General features: G+C 40.8%; 1 protein-coding gene across 1 annotated transcript in view; it reads right to left on the bottom strand.

Moving 5' to 3' along the window:
* Positions 1 to 19614, bottom strand: part of LOC121356598 (von Willebrand factor D and EGF domain-containing protein-like) — a 169510-nt gene that overhangs the window by 88034 nt on the left and 61862 nt on the right. The window contains exons 7-11 of the mRNA XM_041473234.1: positions 17682 to 17899; positions 14531 to 14604; positions 8510 to 8780; positions 4974 to 5068; positions 2351 to 3291 (exon numbers count right to left, since the gene is read on the bottom strand). Coding sequence (XP_041329168.1) covers positions 2351 to 3291; positions 4974 to 5068; positions 8510 to 8780; positions 14531 to 14604; positions 17682 to 17899 — 1599 coding nt within the window. The remainder of the gene's footprint in view (positions 1 to 2350; positions 3292 to 4973; positions 5069 to 8509; positions 8781 to 14530; positions 14605 to 17681; positions 17900 to 19614) is intronic.

Raw genomic sequence — 19614 nt, 5'->3', positions numbered from 1 at the left:
ACCTCTGTTCTGAGCACCTCCAGCCTGTGAAGTGACATTTGAGAGGTTGGTTGTGCCTGTGTGGTGCTGCTGGGCTTTTTCCCTGGAAAGATGTGTTCCATCACACATGTACCTTGGGATCTGTAGGGGAGCAGCCTTGGGGGGAGGGGTTTAGCCTGGAGAAAAGGAGGCTCAGGGGGGATTTTATTGCTCTCTGCACTACCTGAAAGGAGGTTGTACCAGGTGGGGAATGGTATCTTCTCCCAAGTAAAGAGCAATAGGACAAGAGGATATTGTTGCTGTCATCACCAAGAAATGTTTAAATTGGATATTAAGGAAAATGTATTCACTGGAAAGGTGGTCAGACATTGGAACAGAGAAGTGGTGGAGTCACCATGCCTGTAGGTGTTCAAGAAACCTCCTCAGATGTGACACTTGGGGACATGGTTTAGTGGTGTAGATGGCAGTGCTGGGTTAAGAGTTGGATTCCATGATCTCCCAGACCCTTTCCAATCTAAATGATTCCATGCTGTCTGTGTAGAACATTTCTGCATGTGAAATGTGAAAACAAGCAAATATCCTTAAATATATTTTGCATGAAATTCAAAAATCAAGAACAGCTAATGGTGAAGCTCCCATGGAGACTTGTCTTGATTGACTGTACCAAATTATCTAGATGACCTTTTCTTAGTATTGTAATGTCAGGGTGATTGGCATGCCACAACTAAGATTTTATTTCTCCTTGTAGGGGATCTGACCTTAGGCTGTATGTATAGATCTCCTTTATATTTCATTCACAAGATCAGGTAATTTTATGTGTATATACATACATATATATATATATATATGTATGTATGTGTATATATATATAAAACAGCTTCTCAATTTTTCTATATATAGAAAAATATTCTAAATCACTAATAAATTAATTAATAAATAATCCTTAATAATAGACCTCATTCCAACTCATTCCACTGATTCACTCTAGACAGTGGCAGCACTTTTTCCTCTCCATAGTCAATGCTGAAATGAATTTATTGTGTGATGTTTTCTCCTAATTTCTCTGCATTTATACCAAAGACAAAGGAGAATATCCTGAAAATTAAGCATGCCAGTTGTTACCTTGGTTTTAATTTTCTGGGTTTTTTTATTCTCAATTTTTCTCTAACCCAGGAAGAAGCATTGTCTAGACAAGATGGCCCAGCACCTTGTCCAGCTGAACATGAAAAATGTACAATGCAAAGGCAGCAAGAGACAGAAAAAGCAGGCAGGGCAGAGGAAGAAAATTACTTTGGGGGTGTTTGCCACAGCTGATGTGTGTTTGTTTTCCAGTTCTCACCTCCCTGTGCAATCACAGGCTGAGCTCTGTTCTCTGTCCTTGTTTATATTTGATGTCACAGCAAGAAGACAAGGTGCCATTAGCTTTTACTTGAAAGGTCATACTGAAGCTATTTTCCTCTAATCTGAGAGATTTCAGCCAAAGCAAAATAAAATTTTAAAATTTGGCCTAAGCAAGCCCCCTAACCCCTCTGTATCACAGAGAAATAAGTTAAACATTGAATTATATGTCGGGCAATTGCTTTGAAATTGCTCAACTCACTTTTCAGTCCCTGGTGTCAGTTTTTCCTCTGTGTGAAAGAGAATTAATTCTTCCATATTTGGGAAATTATTCTGCAAATTTTAGCCTGTCACTAACAAAAAAAAAAAAGGACGTCAGGATATATTTTAACTGCTTTAAACCCATGCAATGAAGTCATGTTTAATGTGAAGAATATGAGTGATCCCATCCGTAATAATAAATGCATTGTGGTGTCAGATGTGCCACTGGGCTCCTGCGTCTGGCTGGAGATTTGGATGTTTCAGCTAAGCCATGGTGACTGACCCTAGACTGACCCTATTTGATGGCTTTGGCAGGGTTACTTTTTCATTTTGTCACTTTTAATTTTGTGTTGTTGCTAGTATAGTGTTTGAAATTAAGGTTCAAACTTTATTTTCTCTTGACCAGGAAGAAAAAAAAAGAAGTAAGACATATCTCTACACTGTTTACATGAATATTGACCACAAGGTGAGCAGGACGCTCCTCTTTTTTGTGAGAAGCCTGCTTGTCAGCATGCCAGTGATAGATCAGATGTAAAGAAAATCACTTCTGCAAAACCAATTTGCTAAGGGGCTTGTAAAATCCATTTTTAAAAAGTTACTGAGGCAAAAAAAGTGAAGGGCCAGCCAACCAGATATTTTGATTGGCTCTTCAAGGTCAAAACCCGATTACTAATTCATCAAATACCTTACTGGTACTGCTGCTTGAGGAGCAAACAACTCGGCGGAGATGTTCTGCCTAATAATGCCAATATGGAAAGAGTGCTTTACTCACTTTTGGCAGTGCTGCAGTCGTGGGAGCTGTGGCCTGCACGGCACTGGCAGCCCAGCTCCGTGCAGCATCCGCATCCGCTGCAGAGTGCGGGACACCGGAGAGCAGCGAGGATCTCCTCCCGGGCAGCAGGTGCCTGGTTTCCAACTGGGAGCTCTCCCTTCCTGCTCCCCAGCACTCTCCTTTCACACTCATTTTCCAAAAGGGCTACCAGTGCTTTCACCCAAGCCACGTCGTCTTTGAGCTGCAGGTCCAGCAGGCAAATATCAATTGCCTCATCCAGGTGTTCTGCCAGGAGGCCTTTACACGCCAAGCCAATGGTGGAATTTGCAAGAATTTGGTGGCAAATCTCCTGAGCTTTGGTGGCAGTCAGGCCATTGGGAGTGGGCCATGACAGTGGGAATTTCATCCGAACCCCTTCAAAGTAATCCTCAGGGAAAAAATATGCAAAGCTCTCTGAGTGTCTCTGGGCTGGGCCATGCAGTGGGTGAAAGGATGAATATTTATAATACTTGTCTTGCCTCTTTGCTTTCATTAGGTCTCCTGTTGGTTTGGTAGAGTGAATAGAACTGTTGAGATTAATGGAAACTTTGTGTAGGAGGGGATTTAGTGGGACCTCAGGGCTTCTTCGCTTTTGGACTGATTTAGAAAAATATCTTTGACCAAAAGTCTTAGTTGGTGGTTTTGCCTCTTTTCTCAAAGTTGACTCTGCTTCTGCGTGAGTGACAAACTCAGATGTAACATCCAGATATGGGATTGCAAAGCTGTGGTCCACATGGTCATGATGGCAACCAGAGGGCTCATGGGAAGGAGTCTGAAAAGCATTTTTTGTGTTTTCCACAGCCACAGGTTTGGTGCTCTCCTGGCATCTGCAGAAATTTTTCCTTTGCTTCCTCTCAGAGGGTGCTGGAGTCTTGTCAAATAAACTCTTCCCTGGAGGAATTCTGATTTAAAAATAGGAAAGGATTAGAAAGAGAAAACTTTCAATAAATAAGTATACTCTCACTGAGGGTAGGGTAAGCATAAATTCCCCCATCTAAAAAGTACTTGAGAAAACACTTAAGTTCAACCTGTTTTCTTTAGTCACTTTTGCGCTGCCCTTCTTGAGTTGTCCTGTGTGTTTTCTAGCACTTCATGGAGACTTTTTATACCAGATGTTTAAGTGGTTTGCTGGAGCATTGCCTAACTGCTTGACTTCTCTTTGCAGGACTTTGTCTGAGGTGCAGGTTATCCTTTGTGTATTATATATGAAATAAGGCCTTGGATTTGTCCTTGGGTGACACAGCTAACTCTTGGAGAATGACAAAAATGTCATATTTGTTTCAAATCCTATATTATGAAAATCATCTTTATCTTTGTGCCTGTTCTGTCCTCTAAGATGTATATTGCTAACTTTTTTATTTTAAAATGTCTTCCCCCCACTTTTTTTTTTTTTTTTTGCATACGTCATTTCCTTCTTTCCTTCTACTAGAGTTTTTTTAGATTTTTTCTTTCAACACAAAGCAATTCTCTATTGATCATAGGGCATCATATAAGCTGAGATGATTGTCTTCCCCCTTTTAAATTTAGTCTCTAATGATAGATGAACTTCTAGAGACTTCAGTTTGAATAAACAGCCACGATTCAAGCTTCTTCGGAAATCTCATATCTCTTATTGATCTTATTTGTGCAGCACAAGAGGAATCTTAGAGCTTCATAGGAAAGGATATGTTTCTTGTCCCAATATTTTGCAGCATGTCATTACCAGACAAATTTGAAAGAGCACCAAAAATTAAAATCATTTTGGCATTAATTTTGTCTTGCAGCCAAATGTTGGGGTTTCAGGAAAGGGAAAGCATTTGCCAACATATTGGAGCCAAACACTAGATACTGTTGTTGGAAACTGTAATTGCCTTTATCCAATTTGTTAGAAATATGTTTTAAACGGCATATCTGATATTACCATTTTGATCATTGACACAATCATAACTTTTAAATAGAACATCTCAGTGACACTGGCAAAATTAACTTATTTCTCCTCCTGAAACATGAGCACAAATATTTACAGAACTGTTTTGCCCAAAGTGTGGGCTCAGCAGGGGACAGTATGAGACAAAAGGGTGGTTTTCATGCTCATGGAAATGAACAAGCTGTTCTGCACTTCTCTCTAGTCTAGGAAAATAAAAGGGTTTTGGTGATTGAGAGATTTGTCCTTTGGACAAACATTTTAGTGTCTGAATGAGTGTCCTTCACGCTCCATACCTCTGGCTCTAATGGAGGGGTTATCTGCCCCTGAAGCTTCTCTGACTCAGCATCAAGTAAATTTAAACCTAGACTAAGGCAGCAGAAGTAGCTCCTCCTTTGATATAACACTACATAAACTAGAGGCTCTTGTAAATATAATTTATTTAATAAAAACAATAAATCAACCACATAAACTGGTCCAGAATCAGGACAGAAACTTAAAGCACCAATGAAAATTTCACTAAAATGAAACTCTTTTGCCTTGATGTTTTATTGAAACAAAATCTTCTGTTAATCCTACATTAAACCAATTACCTTATTTTGGTCAGCCCCTGTCCACAGAACTGGGGTGTATGGTGTGGAAAGAAAGGAAACCCCAACCTCCTCACAGCCACGCACGTACAGCTGCTCCACAGTGAGCTCAAATGTCCCTCTGTCCTCTGCATGAGATGACCAGACTATCATTCCCCTAAGCCACTCACTATAATCCAGGAAGAACTAAAAAAAAAGTTTTTTCATCCAATTGAGTTGGATGCTATTACAGAGAAAGTGTCCAGAATTTAACAGCATTTCTGCTAGTTTCTTGGTATATTTTGAAATGTCTGAAGATTTTATTTTGCCTACTTAAATCACATGTTTTAAAATTCATCTCTTCTCTGGCTGCTATTTCGTGGCTGGGAAGCTCTGATGTTGTTTTACTGTTTAAAAAGTTGTGTTGGAAAGCTGGTGTGTAAAACTGATCTGTGCATGCAGGGCCCTGCAGCTGCTTGAGAGAGGTGGGAGCCAGGGAAAGCTCTGAACTGCCAGATGGTGGGCACTCAGACTAGCTTCAGGTGCTGGAGAAAACCTAGCACACTTTCAGGGTTATTTAAAATGAAATTAAAAACAGTAGCAGAAAAGTCACCCTCTAGCTTTTGTTTTTTACTGGGCCATTTCTCAGTGAGTGGATCAGAGAATGATCCAGTCTCCTCTGGAGGTGACCTCAGTTTCTCTGTTGGTTTATTTATACAGGTTCTGAGGGGGTCCTTAAGAATCCATCCTTGGAAGTAGTGCAAGATGAAACTCACCACCTCTCCTGCCCTTTTCACTTAGCAGGAGCTTCTGCCTTCCCTGAAGAATCTCCATCACACAGCCCTAGAAAACTCCTCAGTGTTTCATAACTAAACTCCTTTGCACTGTGCTTTAGCTCCAGCTTTTTCAACAAAATTTTTTTGAGCAAGTTCTCCTAAGGAACTTTTAGCCCTTTTTTGGGGCAGTGAGTTATTGGTTGGTTCTTGCACCAAGCTATTTCTCCATCTGCCTTCCCAGAAGCAATCTCTGACTGATTACCCCATTATTAGGATGTTAATGATGGCTGTTGAATTCTAAATAGTAGAATTTACAATGACAGGCCAAAACAGACATTAAATAGCCATTACTTAGGCCCACTGAATAGAACTACAATATGGCAGAGGTGCTTATTTGTTTTCTGAAGTGCAAGGAGTCTAAAAATTCATTGTTCCTTTAGAATTGTGCCGAGCTCCCATGTACAGATTAAGTGCAATGTTAGTGTTTTGCCTTTTTTTTTCTTTACTTCACAAACCAGGCTACTACACAAGCAAACCCATTTTGGTTGTAGGAACACCTATTAGGCATGTTTGAAGTTTAGCAACAGGAATTAAAATGTGGGATAGGGATAGAGACAGGAGCAGGGATAGGGATAGGGACTGTGACAGGGAGATGTCAGAGTCAGACTCCTGACTGTTTCCAGACCATCTGTCCCAGAAAGTACAGGTTTTCAGAGCTCACTGTCATCATTAGTAGAGTTGATATTAGGTTTTAGCATGGTACATATATTACCAGACTTTGTCAAAATGTAACATTTAATCTATACTCACGTATTGTAATTAGCATTGAGGAATAAAAGAACAAGAGAAATACGAAACCCTTAATTAATCCCTATTGTCAGCTACCTACATTTTCAAGTGTGGGTGAGGAAAAAAAAAAAACTGGCAGGGTTCAAAACAAGAAGTAACTGTGTGGATAATGGATTTTTCAGATTGGTTTACTAACCAAATAATAAAATGAAAAAAAAAAAAAAAGCAAAAAGAAAATATCTGTTCAACTGATTTTTTTTTTGTTTGTGGTATTTTTACAGGTAAAAAAAACTATTTAAAAATTATCTGGGCCTGGAGAGGAAGCAGGAACATACTATCAAGATAAATAGCATTAATACTTTCTTTTTATCCAAAATTAAAAAATTTCAGTTAATCTTAAAGAGTTGCAAACATTTCATTATAATAATTTCAAAATAATTATTTTCCTTTTTAAAGTGGCCCCTGCCTAAATATAACTTATTTATCCAAACAGTGTCATGTGTTTTCCTTTATTTTGGGTGAGGATTTTCTGGTCCCTTTGAAGTTCCTCCCCATCCCCCTGTGAAGGTGTAACAAGCTCATATTTTTGTTCTTGTGCTTGAATCCAGAGTTTACTCAGAGTTTGGCTTCACTAAATTATAATTCTGCCCATTTTAGTTCCCCATTACTTCAGGCTTTTTGTAGAGGGCTGCGTGTAAAACCCTTGCAGTCAGAACTGCATGAGCTGCTCAGTCTTCTGCACTGTCCAGATTAATATTTCCAGGTGTGGATTTATTTCGGGAGTTTGGAGGGCTCTCACCCTCTCCTTTCCTGCTGCCCCGGGCAAGGCACCCCACCTGGATTTAATGCTGCTAATTGAGGCTTCAAAGAAGGTTTTTTGAGCCCTCAGTTTGCAGAGTTATTTAGTGACTGCCTGCTGGAAGCTGTCGCTTTGAGTGACCCAACCCCGTTCTGATCCTCCTTGAAGGTTGTGGGAGCCAGTGGGAGCCAGTTCCTGAGCTGCAAGAGGATAATGATGGACAAGTGCTGCGAGGATTGGCAGGCACCCCACTCGGAGGTGTGCTCAGGGATCTTGTTCACTGCTGCACAGCTCCTGTAGATTCCCACTCACATCACAGCAGGATTCACATTGTGTCCCCAGTGTGCCCTGATTTGTTTCCCTGAGTTTTACCTCAGGAGTAAATGAGAACAGGGATTCCTCGCTAAGACTATCCTAGTAATAAAACAGTAATTATATTGCATTCAGTTGCAAAATGAAATGACAGCTTGATTCCTTCTTTTTCTCTATTCTATAATTAACAGACTTTCAATTACTGCCTTCCTGAGGTCTATTCCAAGTGAGATCACAAGGAGAGCCAAGCACAGGCACTTCCTGCATCATTCTGGCTCTGCTGTGGACCGATCTTCATCCAAAACATTTCATAGCAATAAATCTTGATGATACAACTCTAGGATAGAATTATCTTCTTGGCCATAATTTGCAGCTGTTTTCCTTACCAAAACCCCTGGTGCAGCCTGCTCTTATTTTTCCAGTGATTTCAGTCTATTAGTGTGGATAAGCAATACTTATGCAAAGTAAGTTGTGGCCATATATTTGTTTAGGCAAATGCTTTATGTTACAGCAAATGTTGCACATTTACAGCCCATTTTCATAGCTTTTGGGGGCTCTCTGGATCTGACTAATAGTGTCTTACTGCTCCACTCAAAAACTCCATTACTCTGCTACCTGTGATCTCACCTTGCATATTTATATCTTGAGCTCTGCAAAGAAATTTGCTTGATGTGATGTGATGTGGTTGGGTAGTGCCTGGCATAAGCAAACACGGAGTGCTGCAGAGAGTAAGCAGTGCTATCAGAGCGCCGCTGTGTCGCCAAAAAATTTCCAGAGGTGTTTGTTTTATTTGGTTTTACAGTTTGCTAAACCAGCACTTTAACCAGCTACTTCCCTGCCTCTCGTTTTGGCTGCAGGCGCTCTGATGGCTTCAGATATTTTCATAGCAACTTCATTGATAATTCAGAAATACTACAGGCGTGTTCTCAAAGCACAACCGCCACAAGAGCGCTCAACCATCCACGCACGTACTGTTATTTTCCTGCCTCCGTAAGACTTCAGGATTTTGACTAGCGGCGATGCCTCGGTGCTTTTGATGGTCAGCTGGGGCCCGCTGTCCTGAAAGTGGCCATTGCAGGTGTCCAGCACCACGGTGTCACCCCCTTCTCGTGCAGCTACGCCACAGTTGCAGGCGGTGGCGGAGCGGTGGCCGCCGCAGTCCCACTGCCGGACGTGCACCTCGAACGCCCGCGACTCGCTGCGGCACAGCAGGAACGTCCCGATCTTGTGGCTGTCGTAGCGCCTGAACAGCCACGAAGAAACAAAAACAGACAGGGTTGGACACCCTCAGCATGCACCTGTGTTGGGAGCTTGTTGGCACTCGTACAGCAGCGCTCCATAATTAGAGCAGAGTGCTGGCTGGCCTTGGAGGAGGGAGCCATGCACACATGGGGAAGAGTTTCTCAGGGTCTGTATCCAAGGGAATGCCGTGGCAGTTGTTAGCTGGAAGTGCCTAAGAATTCCTGTGAAAAGCAGGAGTTGTGTCCCAGCTGCTGCCATGGCAATGGGCATGGATAAAAAGGGTAAACTTCTGATATAAAGCAAATGGGAAGAAGTTTCCTGCCGCCAGGTCTTAATAAATATATTTAGGTTCTAACCAGTTGATTTTAGAGTATGATGTTGAAAGGGAAATCAGTGCTCAAATAACCTCTTCTGTCACTAATCACCAAATTTTACAAGTCTGGCTGTGGCTAGGTAAAGGCTTCCTGTGAAAATCTGGGATTCTGTTGAAAGCCAGCTAAAATGAATTTTGTTCCTCCCCCTCAATGACTTGCCCGTAAGCACAACTTTCACACTCAATGGATCAGCAATCAGCGTGGGGAACAATTTAGGACTTTCATTCTTTTCTGAAAGGAACATCCCTTCTCCGTCTGGGTGAGGCAAGAGCAGGATACTTTAATAAGTTTGCAAGTATTTGGCCTCTGCATGAACCATCTGGAACCTCTGGGGTTTCCACAACAGAGAGAGGACCCTCTTCTGTTTGTCCTTAGTGCTGTCACCCCATAAACTTGTCTCATTCTCACTCTATTTTATTCTGTTATATAAAAGGAAATAATAGCCATATACTTAATATATGTTGTTGATGTTTTCTCCCTATAAGCCAACAGCTTCCATTTTTAAAAACAATGGATTATTCTGCTTTCTTTTAAGGCACTGTGATTAGTTTTAAACTCAATTTTTAAGAGATTAACTAATATAGAAACTAAGCTATAAGCTTATAATAATAAACTGTATTATTTTCTACAATAAAAAAAAACATTAAAAGGAATGTATAAAATGCTTCTGCTAAATAACAGGATTATTTTTTAAACAGTGCTATACAAACATCCACATTGTTTCAGGCCATTAATGCTTCTTATGCAGAGGAACAAATGGCTTGTGAACTGTGACTTTTTCACATGTATATTTCTGTGTTTTGCTCCTCTTCAGAAGAAAAGCTATAACTGTGTAGCTTAAAACACAATAAAAATTTAAACTCCAGCTCCTTTTCTCTGATAGAAAACACATCTGACTTTATCTTTCATCTTGAAAAACTTAGGTTGGCCATAAAGTGATAAGGTTTTGAATGGTTCTGTTTCTTCCTATTTTCTAATCAGATACATAAATCCTGTATTACACTGCATAGATGCTGCTGCTAAGATTGATCAGAACTAAGGACAACATAAAAAATAGATAACCTCTTTAAACCTCTAGTACTCACTTCATTTGGATGTCTTTATCGGGGAGAAAGAGGATATTTTATGAGAGCACCTTCCACAATTTCCTTCTGCAGGAACAGCTTAGAAGGAGAGGTGTTTGAGGAGGCTGATGGGAAATCAGGGATCAGATTGGCTGTACCCAGACTAATCATCTCTGTCTGGTAAAGGAAGGCTCTTTTTGCATATGCATATAAATGTCATTGCAGTCACGGGAGCTATTTATTTCTTAATAATCACTGACAGTGGACCCAATCCAACCCCCTGGAAGTCACTCTGAGTCCTTCAATTAAGTCATGGCATAGATTGCACAGCACAAACCTGCACTGTGCCTAAATTAGAGCTTTCAGGCGCCCTCAAATCAGTTGAATGGATAATTGGATGTAGTCAGGTAAACTTTTGTGATGTTTGTACAACTGTAATTGTGATAATGATTCTTTGGACAACCTTGGAGTTGCCTGTAGTACTAAGCAGGCTTAGAGCAGCTCTTGCAGGAGGGAGTTCTGTGTGTTCAGAACCAGCCACTACTGTTTGTGTCTAAATCTCCCTCCACAGTGCCCTTCCCCACCCCGAGAGTCTGCAGCAAGGGCAGCCTGGGTGAAAAGGGGTCCCTCCCTCCCCCTCTGTGTGCTTAGATTGTTTTGCAAGGGGGAAGCAAGTTCTTGTCCTGGCACAAAGTCATGGCTCGAGTTATGCTCTTTATCCAGTAATTATAAAACACTCCTGTTTGGTTATGGCAGTGAGCTTCTATAGGAATAATTTCTGTTGGTAAATCATAAGAGAGGGGGTAAATCATAACAGAAGGGGATATAGACATATGTAAACTACTACTACCTAGTAGTGTTCAATTACCTCACACCCTGCACTTCCTCTTCACCAAGCTGCACTTTACCTTTGTATTTATTCAGTGTTTTTTGTGGTCATTCCTGAAGATTTTCCACAACAGCTTTGCCACCAAATGATTTGATTTGCTGGCACGACACTCCAGGCTCCTTCTCGCTTTGCTGCTAGGAACTATTTCATGGTAGGCTTGGCCCTGTGAAGAGCTGGGTGATGCTGAAGGACGTTCTCTGCTTTCAGAGCGTTCATCCCATCACGTTGCTCTCAGAGCAGATGTTTAGTTATATTCAGCAGGCACTGGATGCCTGGGGACACCTAAACTGCTGCAGACTATCAAAACCCCAGCACCTGGCAGGGCTACTCATGGCCAGGACTTAGCTTGGGCTCCTATGATGAAAGTCATTAAAGCCAACCAGCAAATGGTGCCATTTCCTTGGTGATAATATTGATGGGATAATATGGATTAGTGTAAATTTTTGAGAAATCTGAAAAATCTTTTAACCTTTTTTGGTTAGGTAAAATGCAAAATAACATAAATGATGTATATAGTTCCCCAATCAAAAGAATTTCCCCTTTTTACTTTGCCCTAAAAGGATTTTCTGCATATTTAGTTTTAACCTAGTACTTCATATTTAAGAATCTGCGATTTATGGCATGAAAAGCTTTTATATTTATAATGTGCCATAACCAGTAATGAGGGCTATACTTTTGCTTTACCAGGCTTTCACATTTGTTTAATTTAGAAGGTACTTTGCTATAAAAGGAAGTGCTCTCTCTGGATTTTAGCTGGTATAATTAACGTTATTTCACATCTACGCTCCAATATACACAAATTGATTGTGCTTATGCTGTAAAATATGACACATTCTTCTTTGATTTTCAGTCACTGCCTTTGGTGAAAAGAATGAAAAGATTACAAGATAAATATTCCTACAGACATATATTAGCAGGAGGCACAGCAAAGGGGAGTGTTATTAAGGAGTGGGAGTTGGGTATTTCAGTTGTCTCATGAATAGCTAACTACCTCAGATGTAATGTGAGCTCACTATGTCGGATTAAAACCACTGGAAACATCACAATAGAAGTTAAAATTACATTGGAAGTGGCCATTTCAGTAAGAAAATTGTACTGCCAATAAGAAAAACACTTCCAGTCTTTTGATTTTTGTACCATTTTTCAATTTTTCAAATTCATTCAAATAACTATTTTTATTGAAGTTAAATTTTAAATTTTTAATGATTTTAGTTTAAATTTTGAAAATTCAAAAAGGTTCTCATTCCAAACACATTTTCCCATGACACTCCCTTCCATGAAAAGATGGGAATGCTTCCCTTCCAGACCTCTGAGTCAGCCTTTGCCTTCAGATTATAGTTTTGTACCAGGACAGAAGCAGGAATTGCTTTCCTCACTCCTTAAAGACAGAGCTTTAAAATCATTTGCTAACATGGTAACAATTCTTTTTGGATAGGCAGTCAGAGAAGTTGCTTAACTGATGTGTAATAAGGTAGCCTAATCATTATAATAATTGAAAGAGAAATTATTTACAATAATAAATGGGAATATAAGTAGGAGTAATGGGACTGTAAAATGATGGGTAAGAAACTTGGCTGAGTATCAAGAAGTGATACATCTTAGGGAAATAACCTAGTTATTGAGATGGACGAAGCCCCATCAGCGTGGCTCATTTAAAGCTGCACTGGACAGAGCAGTGATGAATGTCTGTCCACAAGGAAAAACGTGCAGCTTTTGAGGGGCCAAGCTGATCCTGGGCTTTTCCTCTTTCCAGTCTGTGTGACTCTGAGGCAGGATGACACAGACTGATGGGCTTTTCCAAACTCCCTGGGCCAAAACAAAACATAAATTGCTTAGAAGCATTTCTGTGTGATATCAACAATAGGATTCAAAATTAGTTATTCAAATAAAATTGCTTTATTTGGTTTTAGACCTTTTTTTCTCCCATGGAAGCAATGTAAAAATGTGCTACATGGCTGGAAGGGTGTCCCCATTCCAAGAGGTACTTTTTAGCTATTTTTAACTCCCTAAACACAACAATCTGACACTGCCTGTTCACAGCCCTAAATCAAAAGGGAGTATTTTAGAATATAAATGTATAGAGAGGTTTGAAATAATACTCTGATCTAGTTTAACATCCCAGAGTTGAAATAATTGCAGCTACATGAGGTATGGGAATATCTTTGAACATCATGCAGCTCTGATGAAGCTTCCAAAGCAAGAAAAGCACCCAAACTTGTATGAAACAAGTTCCTGGACACACTTAAATGCTGTTCAGCAAAGCAGAAAGGGGTCTGGGAAACTGTGGATAAGCAGAGCTAATCTCCTACCTCAGACTGCCCAACTGATGTGAAATCTTTGTTAGAAGCAGAAGTGTAACCTTTAATGGAGTAACTGCCTTTCTTACTCACATTTCATCAACAGATTTCTCCAGGTTTGACATCATTTCAGATGCCACCTCCAGAGCATGTTGGACTGAAACTGGGATGTCAGGATAGCAGAAATTCCCACCTGCCAAGCCCTTGTGGATGCTGTGCACCCAAAGTCATTGTCTGTGCCCTCAGGAGGTCAATGGCAGAATGACAAAATTGGAATGTCATCTGAAATATTTGCAACATTGGATCAAATGTGCCAGGTGCAAATTTTAAAAACTTTCAGTGGTGCAAATTAGCTGGGATAAACAGATTAATGAATGATTAAGGAAGTTAAATGTGGAAAAGTTCTATACAGTTCAGGCTGTCAAACACAAAGGCCACTTTGGCTCAGTAAGTCTTTAAGCAGCTCATTGCTGGGTAATGCAGAAGGACATTTGGACACTACAGGAGGATGTACAGTTTTATTTCTGCATTCTTCTCCTGATATTTGACACTTATAATTTCTGCATTTCTTTATCTGAGACATTAGAGCCATCTTTATGGGGTTTTTTGGTTGTTTTTATCATTGTCAACTCCAGCTGGACATAATCCAGCTCTGGAAACAGAAGAAATCAAGAGCATCCTTCTGATGAGTGACTTTGCAGCAGGTGTTGCTAAACTCCTGGGAAGGCTGTCCCTGCTCTGTGCTGTGCTGCCCTGGTGACATAATGTGTCACTTGGATGGCACTGGGGTGTCACTGACACAACAACCTGTGTTGTAGACACCCTCACAAAGCCACTAGTGATGGTTCCATTTGAAGAACATTTTGGAACCTGACCTTTGTCTTGTAAAAATTATTCAGACTCAAACACATTGCTCCTCAAAGATTAATCCATTTCTAGTCCTTTTGTTAAAAGGAGTACACAGCTGGAAGGAAAGCACTTGTGCTGTTGGAAGGAGAACATTCCTCATTGTGAGCAAACCTGTTCAATGCTTTTTTGATATTCTAATGTAAACCCAAATGCATGCCACATCCAGAAACTGATAACTGCAATAATTGAGCCAAATTATTTCAAAGTAAAATACTCACCATCCATCAAATGTGATAATGTGTGGATCAGTGAAAGAGTAGCAGTTCCCTGTTGGGAGGTCTTGAACTGTGACCTAGTTAAAATGAAATGTGTAATGAATACAGTCTACACAGCAGTTTTCCTTCATTACTGTTCCTCACAAAACATGAGGGGCAGGATTCATGGGTTAAGTACAAACTACAATCTGACTTCTGAAACATGATTGCAGATGGGGACAAAACAAGCTTTGTTTTCAAACAACAGTGTTTAATCATAGCCAGTGAGCGAGTTCAAAGTGTTCCTGTTCATCTGATGCAATGTCTTCCTTTATCTGGTAAAAGCTCAATTTTTTTTTTTATTAAAACTTTTTGCTAAGGAGCAGATCATTCACTGAAATTACCAGGAGAATAGAGTGCTCATTAAATTGTACTAATTTTAATGCCTGAAGTATGGTAAAAAGGTATGCTGTAATTAAGTAACATTAGCATGTTTTAGTAGAAGCTGCCTGTCCCCTGATTTGACCTCAGATTTCCCGTTACAGCATCTGAATGGCTGATTTATCTATTTGATGTGGATATTGATCAGATATTGATGAGGAAGCTCCAAATTACACTGCTTTAAATATGTGGGTGAAACAGGAAAGGATCTACTGCAGCTGCAGAGATCTTCATCTGCATCAGCCCTTGACTCCTTGGGCACCAGCGGGGTCACAGAGGAGCTGAGAGAGCCCTGGTACCCTGCAGGGAGCAGATGTGCAGGCAGGGCTCTGCAGCTGTAACACCTGAATCTCAGGCACTGCTGGGCCCACATTGCCAGGTCTGCTCAAGAGGGTGTTTTTTTTAATGGCTGAGTGCTCTCCTGACCAACTCCCAAAAATGCAGCACTGACTTGTGTAGTGATTTGTGATATGAAGCGCTCCCAGTGATATTGGTGGGAGTGATGGAGTGCTATGGTTTTCCATTACCCATCCTGACAGACTGATTTCTTGGCCAGGGCTGTTAATTCTTTGCTCCCTCCCTGCCCATGAGGAGCCCAGAGGTGCACTCCAGTTAGTTCTACCAGGATCCATGGAGCAGGGAAGAAGGATGGCTGCTATATCCCTGTGCAGTCTTTCAGTGACAAAGCAGAACTTGGCTTTTGGGAACAGGGGTGAAATTAAATAAATGAATTAGAGGTGAAGATAGAACTTCAGTTCCTGACAACATTCCTCACCTGCAGCAATGCATCATCTGTATTTCAAAATGCCCCTAAACCATTACACAGAAACACTTAGATGCCCACCTGTGTCTGGCACACCAAACTTTTAGAATGATGGTCTTGAGGACTGAAAAAATGAACCCCTCTTTGAACAACTTTTTGATCTGGGATCAGCTGTATCATTTGGATTTACTCTGTCATATGAAGTGTCGCAGAATTCTCCCATTTTCTCCACAGCCTCACACATCCTAAGTAAAAATTTAGCACAAACAAATCCATGTGGCCCTTCCTGCTCTGTTCCTTCTTGCATGATGTCAGCAGAAGACACAATTCCTGGTTGGAGGCAGGACAAGTTTGCTGAGGAAATCCTGTTTACAGGTATCTAGACGTGTTAGGAAGTTCTGCCCACCATTTCTGTTCAGTTTTCAGATAAATCAAAAATATCTGAACAAGTCAGAAGGATTAAAGATTATGTGGATTTTAATACATGGACGTTTTCTTGCTATGTTGCAAGAACTATGTTACATTAAGGCCTCTAATTAACTACAAAGCAGCAATGGAAAAATATGGGGGAGGGAAGTATTGTCTATTATGCTTCCATATATCAAGTTTTAACAGAGATAAATGGAATTTATTATTAAAATTGATTTATTCAATTTCACACTTGATACATCTTCATATTTTAATGAAACTGTTTGTAATTTCAAGAAAAAATATGAGTGTGTGAGTGCACGATGGTGAATTAGCTGTAATTTCTGGTTTAAGAACTTTAAAAAGAAGCCAGTTCTGGAGATGAAATGTTATACACCCATGCTAGGCATTTTGCCTTTGAAGACAAACATTCTTTTGGTCCAATTTAATCTTATTCTCTTATGACAAAATCCACAAAAATTGGGGCAGGGAATTTGTGGATTTCACTGGGGGGCGGTTTTCAGGTACTGCCAGCTTGGATGTGCCCCTGCTCTGAGAAATTTAGCTCAGTCAAATCTGTGCTCTGGTTAATTTTTTGGGATTACAGCTCTCAAACCTCCCAGCTGAGGTGCTGAAATAACTTCATGGAGAAAGGGCTGGTCCTTGCCCACCACATTTCTTTAGCCAGGCTTTCTATAGGGAAAGTGTAGCTTGCCTTCCTCATTGGTTTGGTTTGGGTTTTTTTTCTTTTTTTTTTTTTTGGACATTTTCTAGTGGTATAAATGAAGAGATGGAGCAGCCACATGTGTAATTGAAAGAGTCCTGGCAATTCACAGCACAGTCACAAACTGAACACAGCACTGCTGAAGCCCCTTCTCCTCTGTCCTTTCTGAGGCTTTGCCTTTCCTCTGCTTTTTCAGAAAATGTTCTCCAAACGTTTTCTCCTCCCTTTTCCCCTCCCTCCTTCTCAAAAACATGCTCATTCCCTAACCCATGTTCTCCCTCTTCCCTTTTCCAGTGGGCAGAAGCACTCCTGGTAACTTCTGTGTTCCAGCTCTTGGAACTGAGGTCAGCACTGATGTGCTGACTAATAATCAAACCTAAATCTGTCAAAGCACAGGGAATTCCATTTAATTTTCTTGGTGTATAGAGTGACTGATTTGCTTTACTCTGCTGACAGAGGGCAGGGTTAGATCAGATATTAGGAAAAAATTCTTTATTGTGAAGGTGGTGAGGCCCTGGCACAGGTGGCCCAGAGAAGCTGTGACTGCCCATTCTCTGGAAGTGTCCAAGGCCAGGTTGGATGGGGCTTGGAGCAACCTGGGACAGTGGAAGGTGTCCCTGCCCATAGCAGGGGTTGGAACTGGATGATCTTTAAGGTCCCTTCCAGCCCAAATAATTATGACAATCACCCCTAATTTTGGTCCCTTCCAGCAAGAAAAAAAAAAAGGAAAAAATAAAAGGAAAAAAAAAATAAGGAAAAAAAAAAAAAAGAAGGAAAGATAAAAAGAAAAGCCTCTCATTTAGATTTGCCAGATTTTCCAACTGATTTCAGGACCTAACCTTCACATCCCTGGGTGTGTGAGCCCTCCAGAGCCCATCCCTTGGCGCGGCCGGCCGAGCGCTGACGCGGCTGACGCGGGGCCCGTCCTGCGCGAAGTCCGTCACGGCCGTCACCGTCACCGTGGCCGCAGCACAGCCGCTCCCCGAGCACGGCTCCGGCAGCAGATCCACCCGGCAGGCCGAGAGGGCGATGTCAGGGGGCCCTGGGACCTGGCTGCCTGCAGTGAACACCAACACAGAGTCTGACAGGAGTCATCCGAAGTGCCGCCCGTACCACGCTCTGTTCAACAGGAACGCTTCCCCTTCCAGGACACGCAGGCCTCGTGTCCAAGGCTGAAAGGTTTAGCTTGAGAGCCCCTTAATTTCAAAATTATAATAATTTGGAGGGAGGAGGTTTACATTTTCCATGTGAAGGAAGGCTCCTGCCTTCCTTAGCAGACACCTGTCTTTTCAAACCAAGACTCCTTGGAATCAGATGGGCTTTGCATGAAGACAGTTGTGACTGAGTGAATCTGGCATCCCTCTGCACTCTTCACTGTGCTGCTTTTTTATCCCCAAAGTTTGCTAAAAACTCGGTGGTGTCTATTTTTCCACAGGTACTAATATTTCTGGGACAACAGTGTTATCTTTATGGGTCCATGCCCAGGGGATGGAGAGAAGTCGTTCTCATGACAAAGAAAGAGATGAATCTGTGTTCTGGAAAACAATTCTCTTTCACTGTCTGGAGTATAAGGAGGTGTCTGCTGGCCATTATTTAATTTAAAATAAACAGGTGTTTTGATGTGAAAAGGGAGGGTTCTCGAGTAAGTTTTTGGTGAACTATGGATCCACAACAGCAAGGCAAATGCAGCAGGTCTGTATTTGTATTTTTTGGCTTAGTTATGTTATGGTATTTTACTTCCCAGTCTGTAAAATGATGATAGTTTTGTTTGTATTTATTTGCAGAAGTATTGTGCTGATAAATTCACTAAAAAATTGAGGAAAAACACTAAGCTATGGAGATACTGGCTATGTCAGCATCTGTGGTGGGTAAAGAAATGACGTGTGGTGACAAAATCAGTGTGACAATGGCACTGCTCATCATATCTTTCCTAAAGAGACCTCTACACACAGCCAGAATGGCACTGTCCCCTTCTCTCAGATCCTGACCCTTTCTGCTGAGGTCTCAGGTGAAGGGCAAACCTGGATTCTTATTTCCATAGGTGTGTTTTCCCTTGCACACACTGAATTATGATAGCATTTAGTTCTGAGCCATCTGCTCTGCACTACATACAATGTGCATTTTCTTCCCAAGAAGCCACTCAAGCTTTCATGAATCCTTTGGTCGGTAGGAAATGAAACTGTGGTCCTGCTGAAGCCAGTCAGAATCCAAATGCTGATTTCAGGATTTACAGTGTTTCTTGAGGAATACTTAGTTTTCTGTCCCAGACCACTAATTATCATCAGATAAGAATAAAATTCTAGAAATGGTGGGCATAAAATTAATCTGAGATGAAAACAAGTGATTCTCTGATATTAAAGTAAGTGATTTTTATATCATTCTTCCCATTTGTAAAATTGCTTAATAATTTCTAGAGATGGCATTGAAGAATTTTAGGATGGCATTTCTAACACAATCAAATAATCACTGTCTTATTCCTTATGGAAAAATCTTATGAAATATAATTTAAATTAACCCTGTACAGTACTATGGGAACTAAACTAAAATCTGCAGATATTAATGACATTTTATCTCTCATATCAAATCCTTAAAGGCTGCCTCACATCACATCTTATAGAAAAGTCCTGGCTCATTTTCAAGGTTCTTGATTCAATTAAATTGAAGGTTTCCATGAAGAATAGTTATTGCCATTACAGCCCCATGAGCTATGCTCAAAACCCAGAACAAAAGTTTAAAATCAAAGAAAATCATCTTGTCAAAATAGTAGCGATA

This window comes from Pyrgilauda ruficollis, unplaced genomic scaffold, assembly GCF_017590135.1.
Source record: "Pyrgilauda ruficollis isolate IOZ18807 unplaced genomic scaffold, ASM1759013v1 scaffold3, whole genome shotgun sequence".
NCBI lineage: Eukaryota > Metazoa > Chordata > Aves > Passeriformes > Passeridae > Pyrgilauda > Pyrgilauda ruficollis.
The sequence above is the reverse complement of the archived record's forward strand: the minus strand, read 5'-3'. Positions and strand labels throughout refer to the sequence as shown.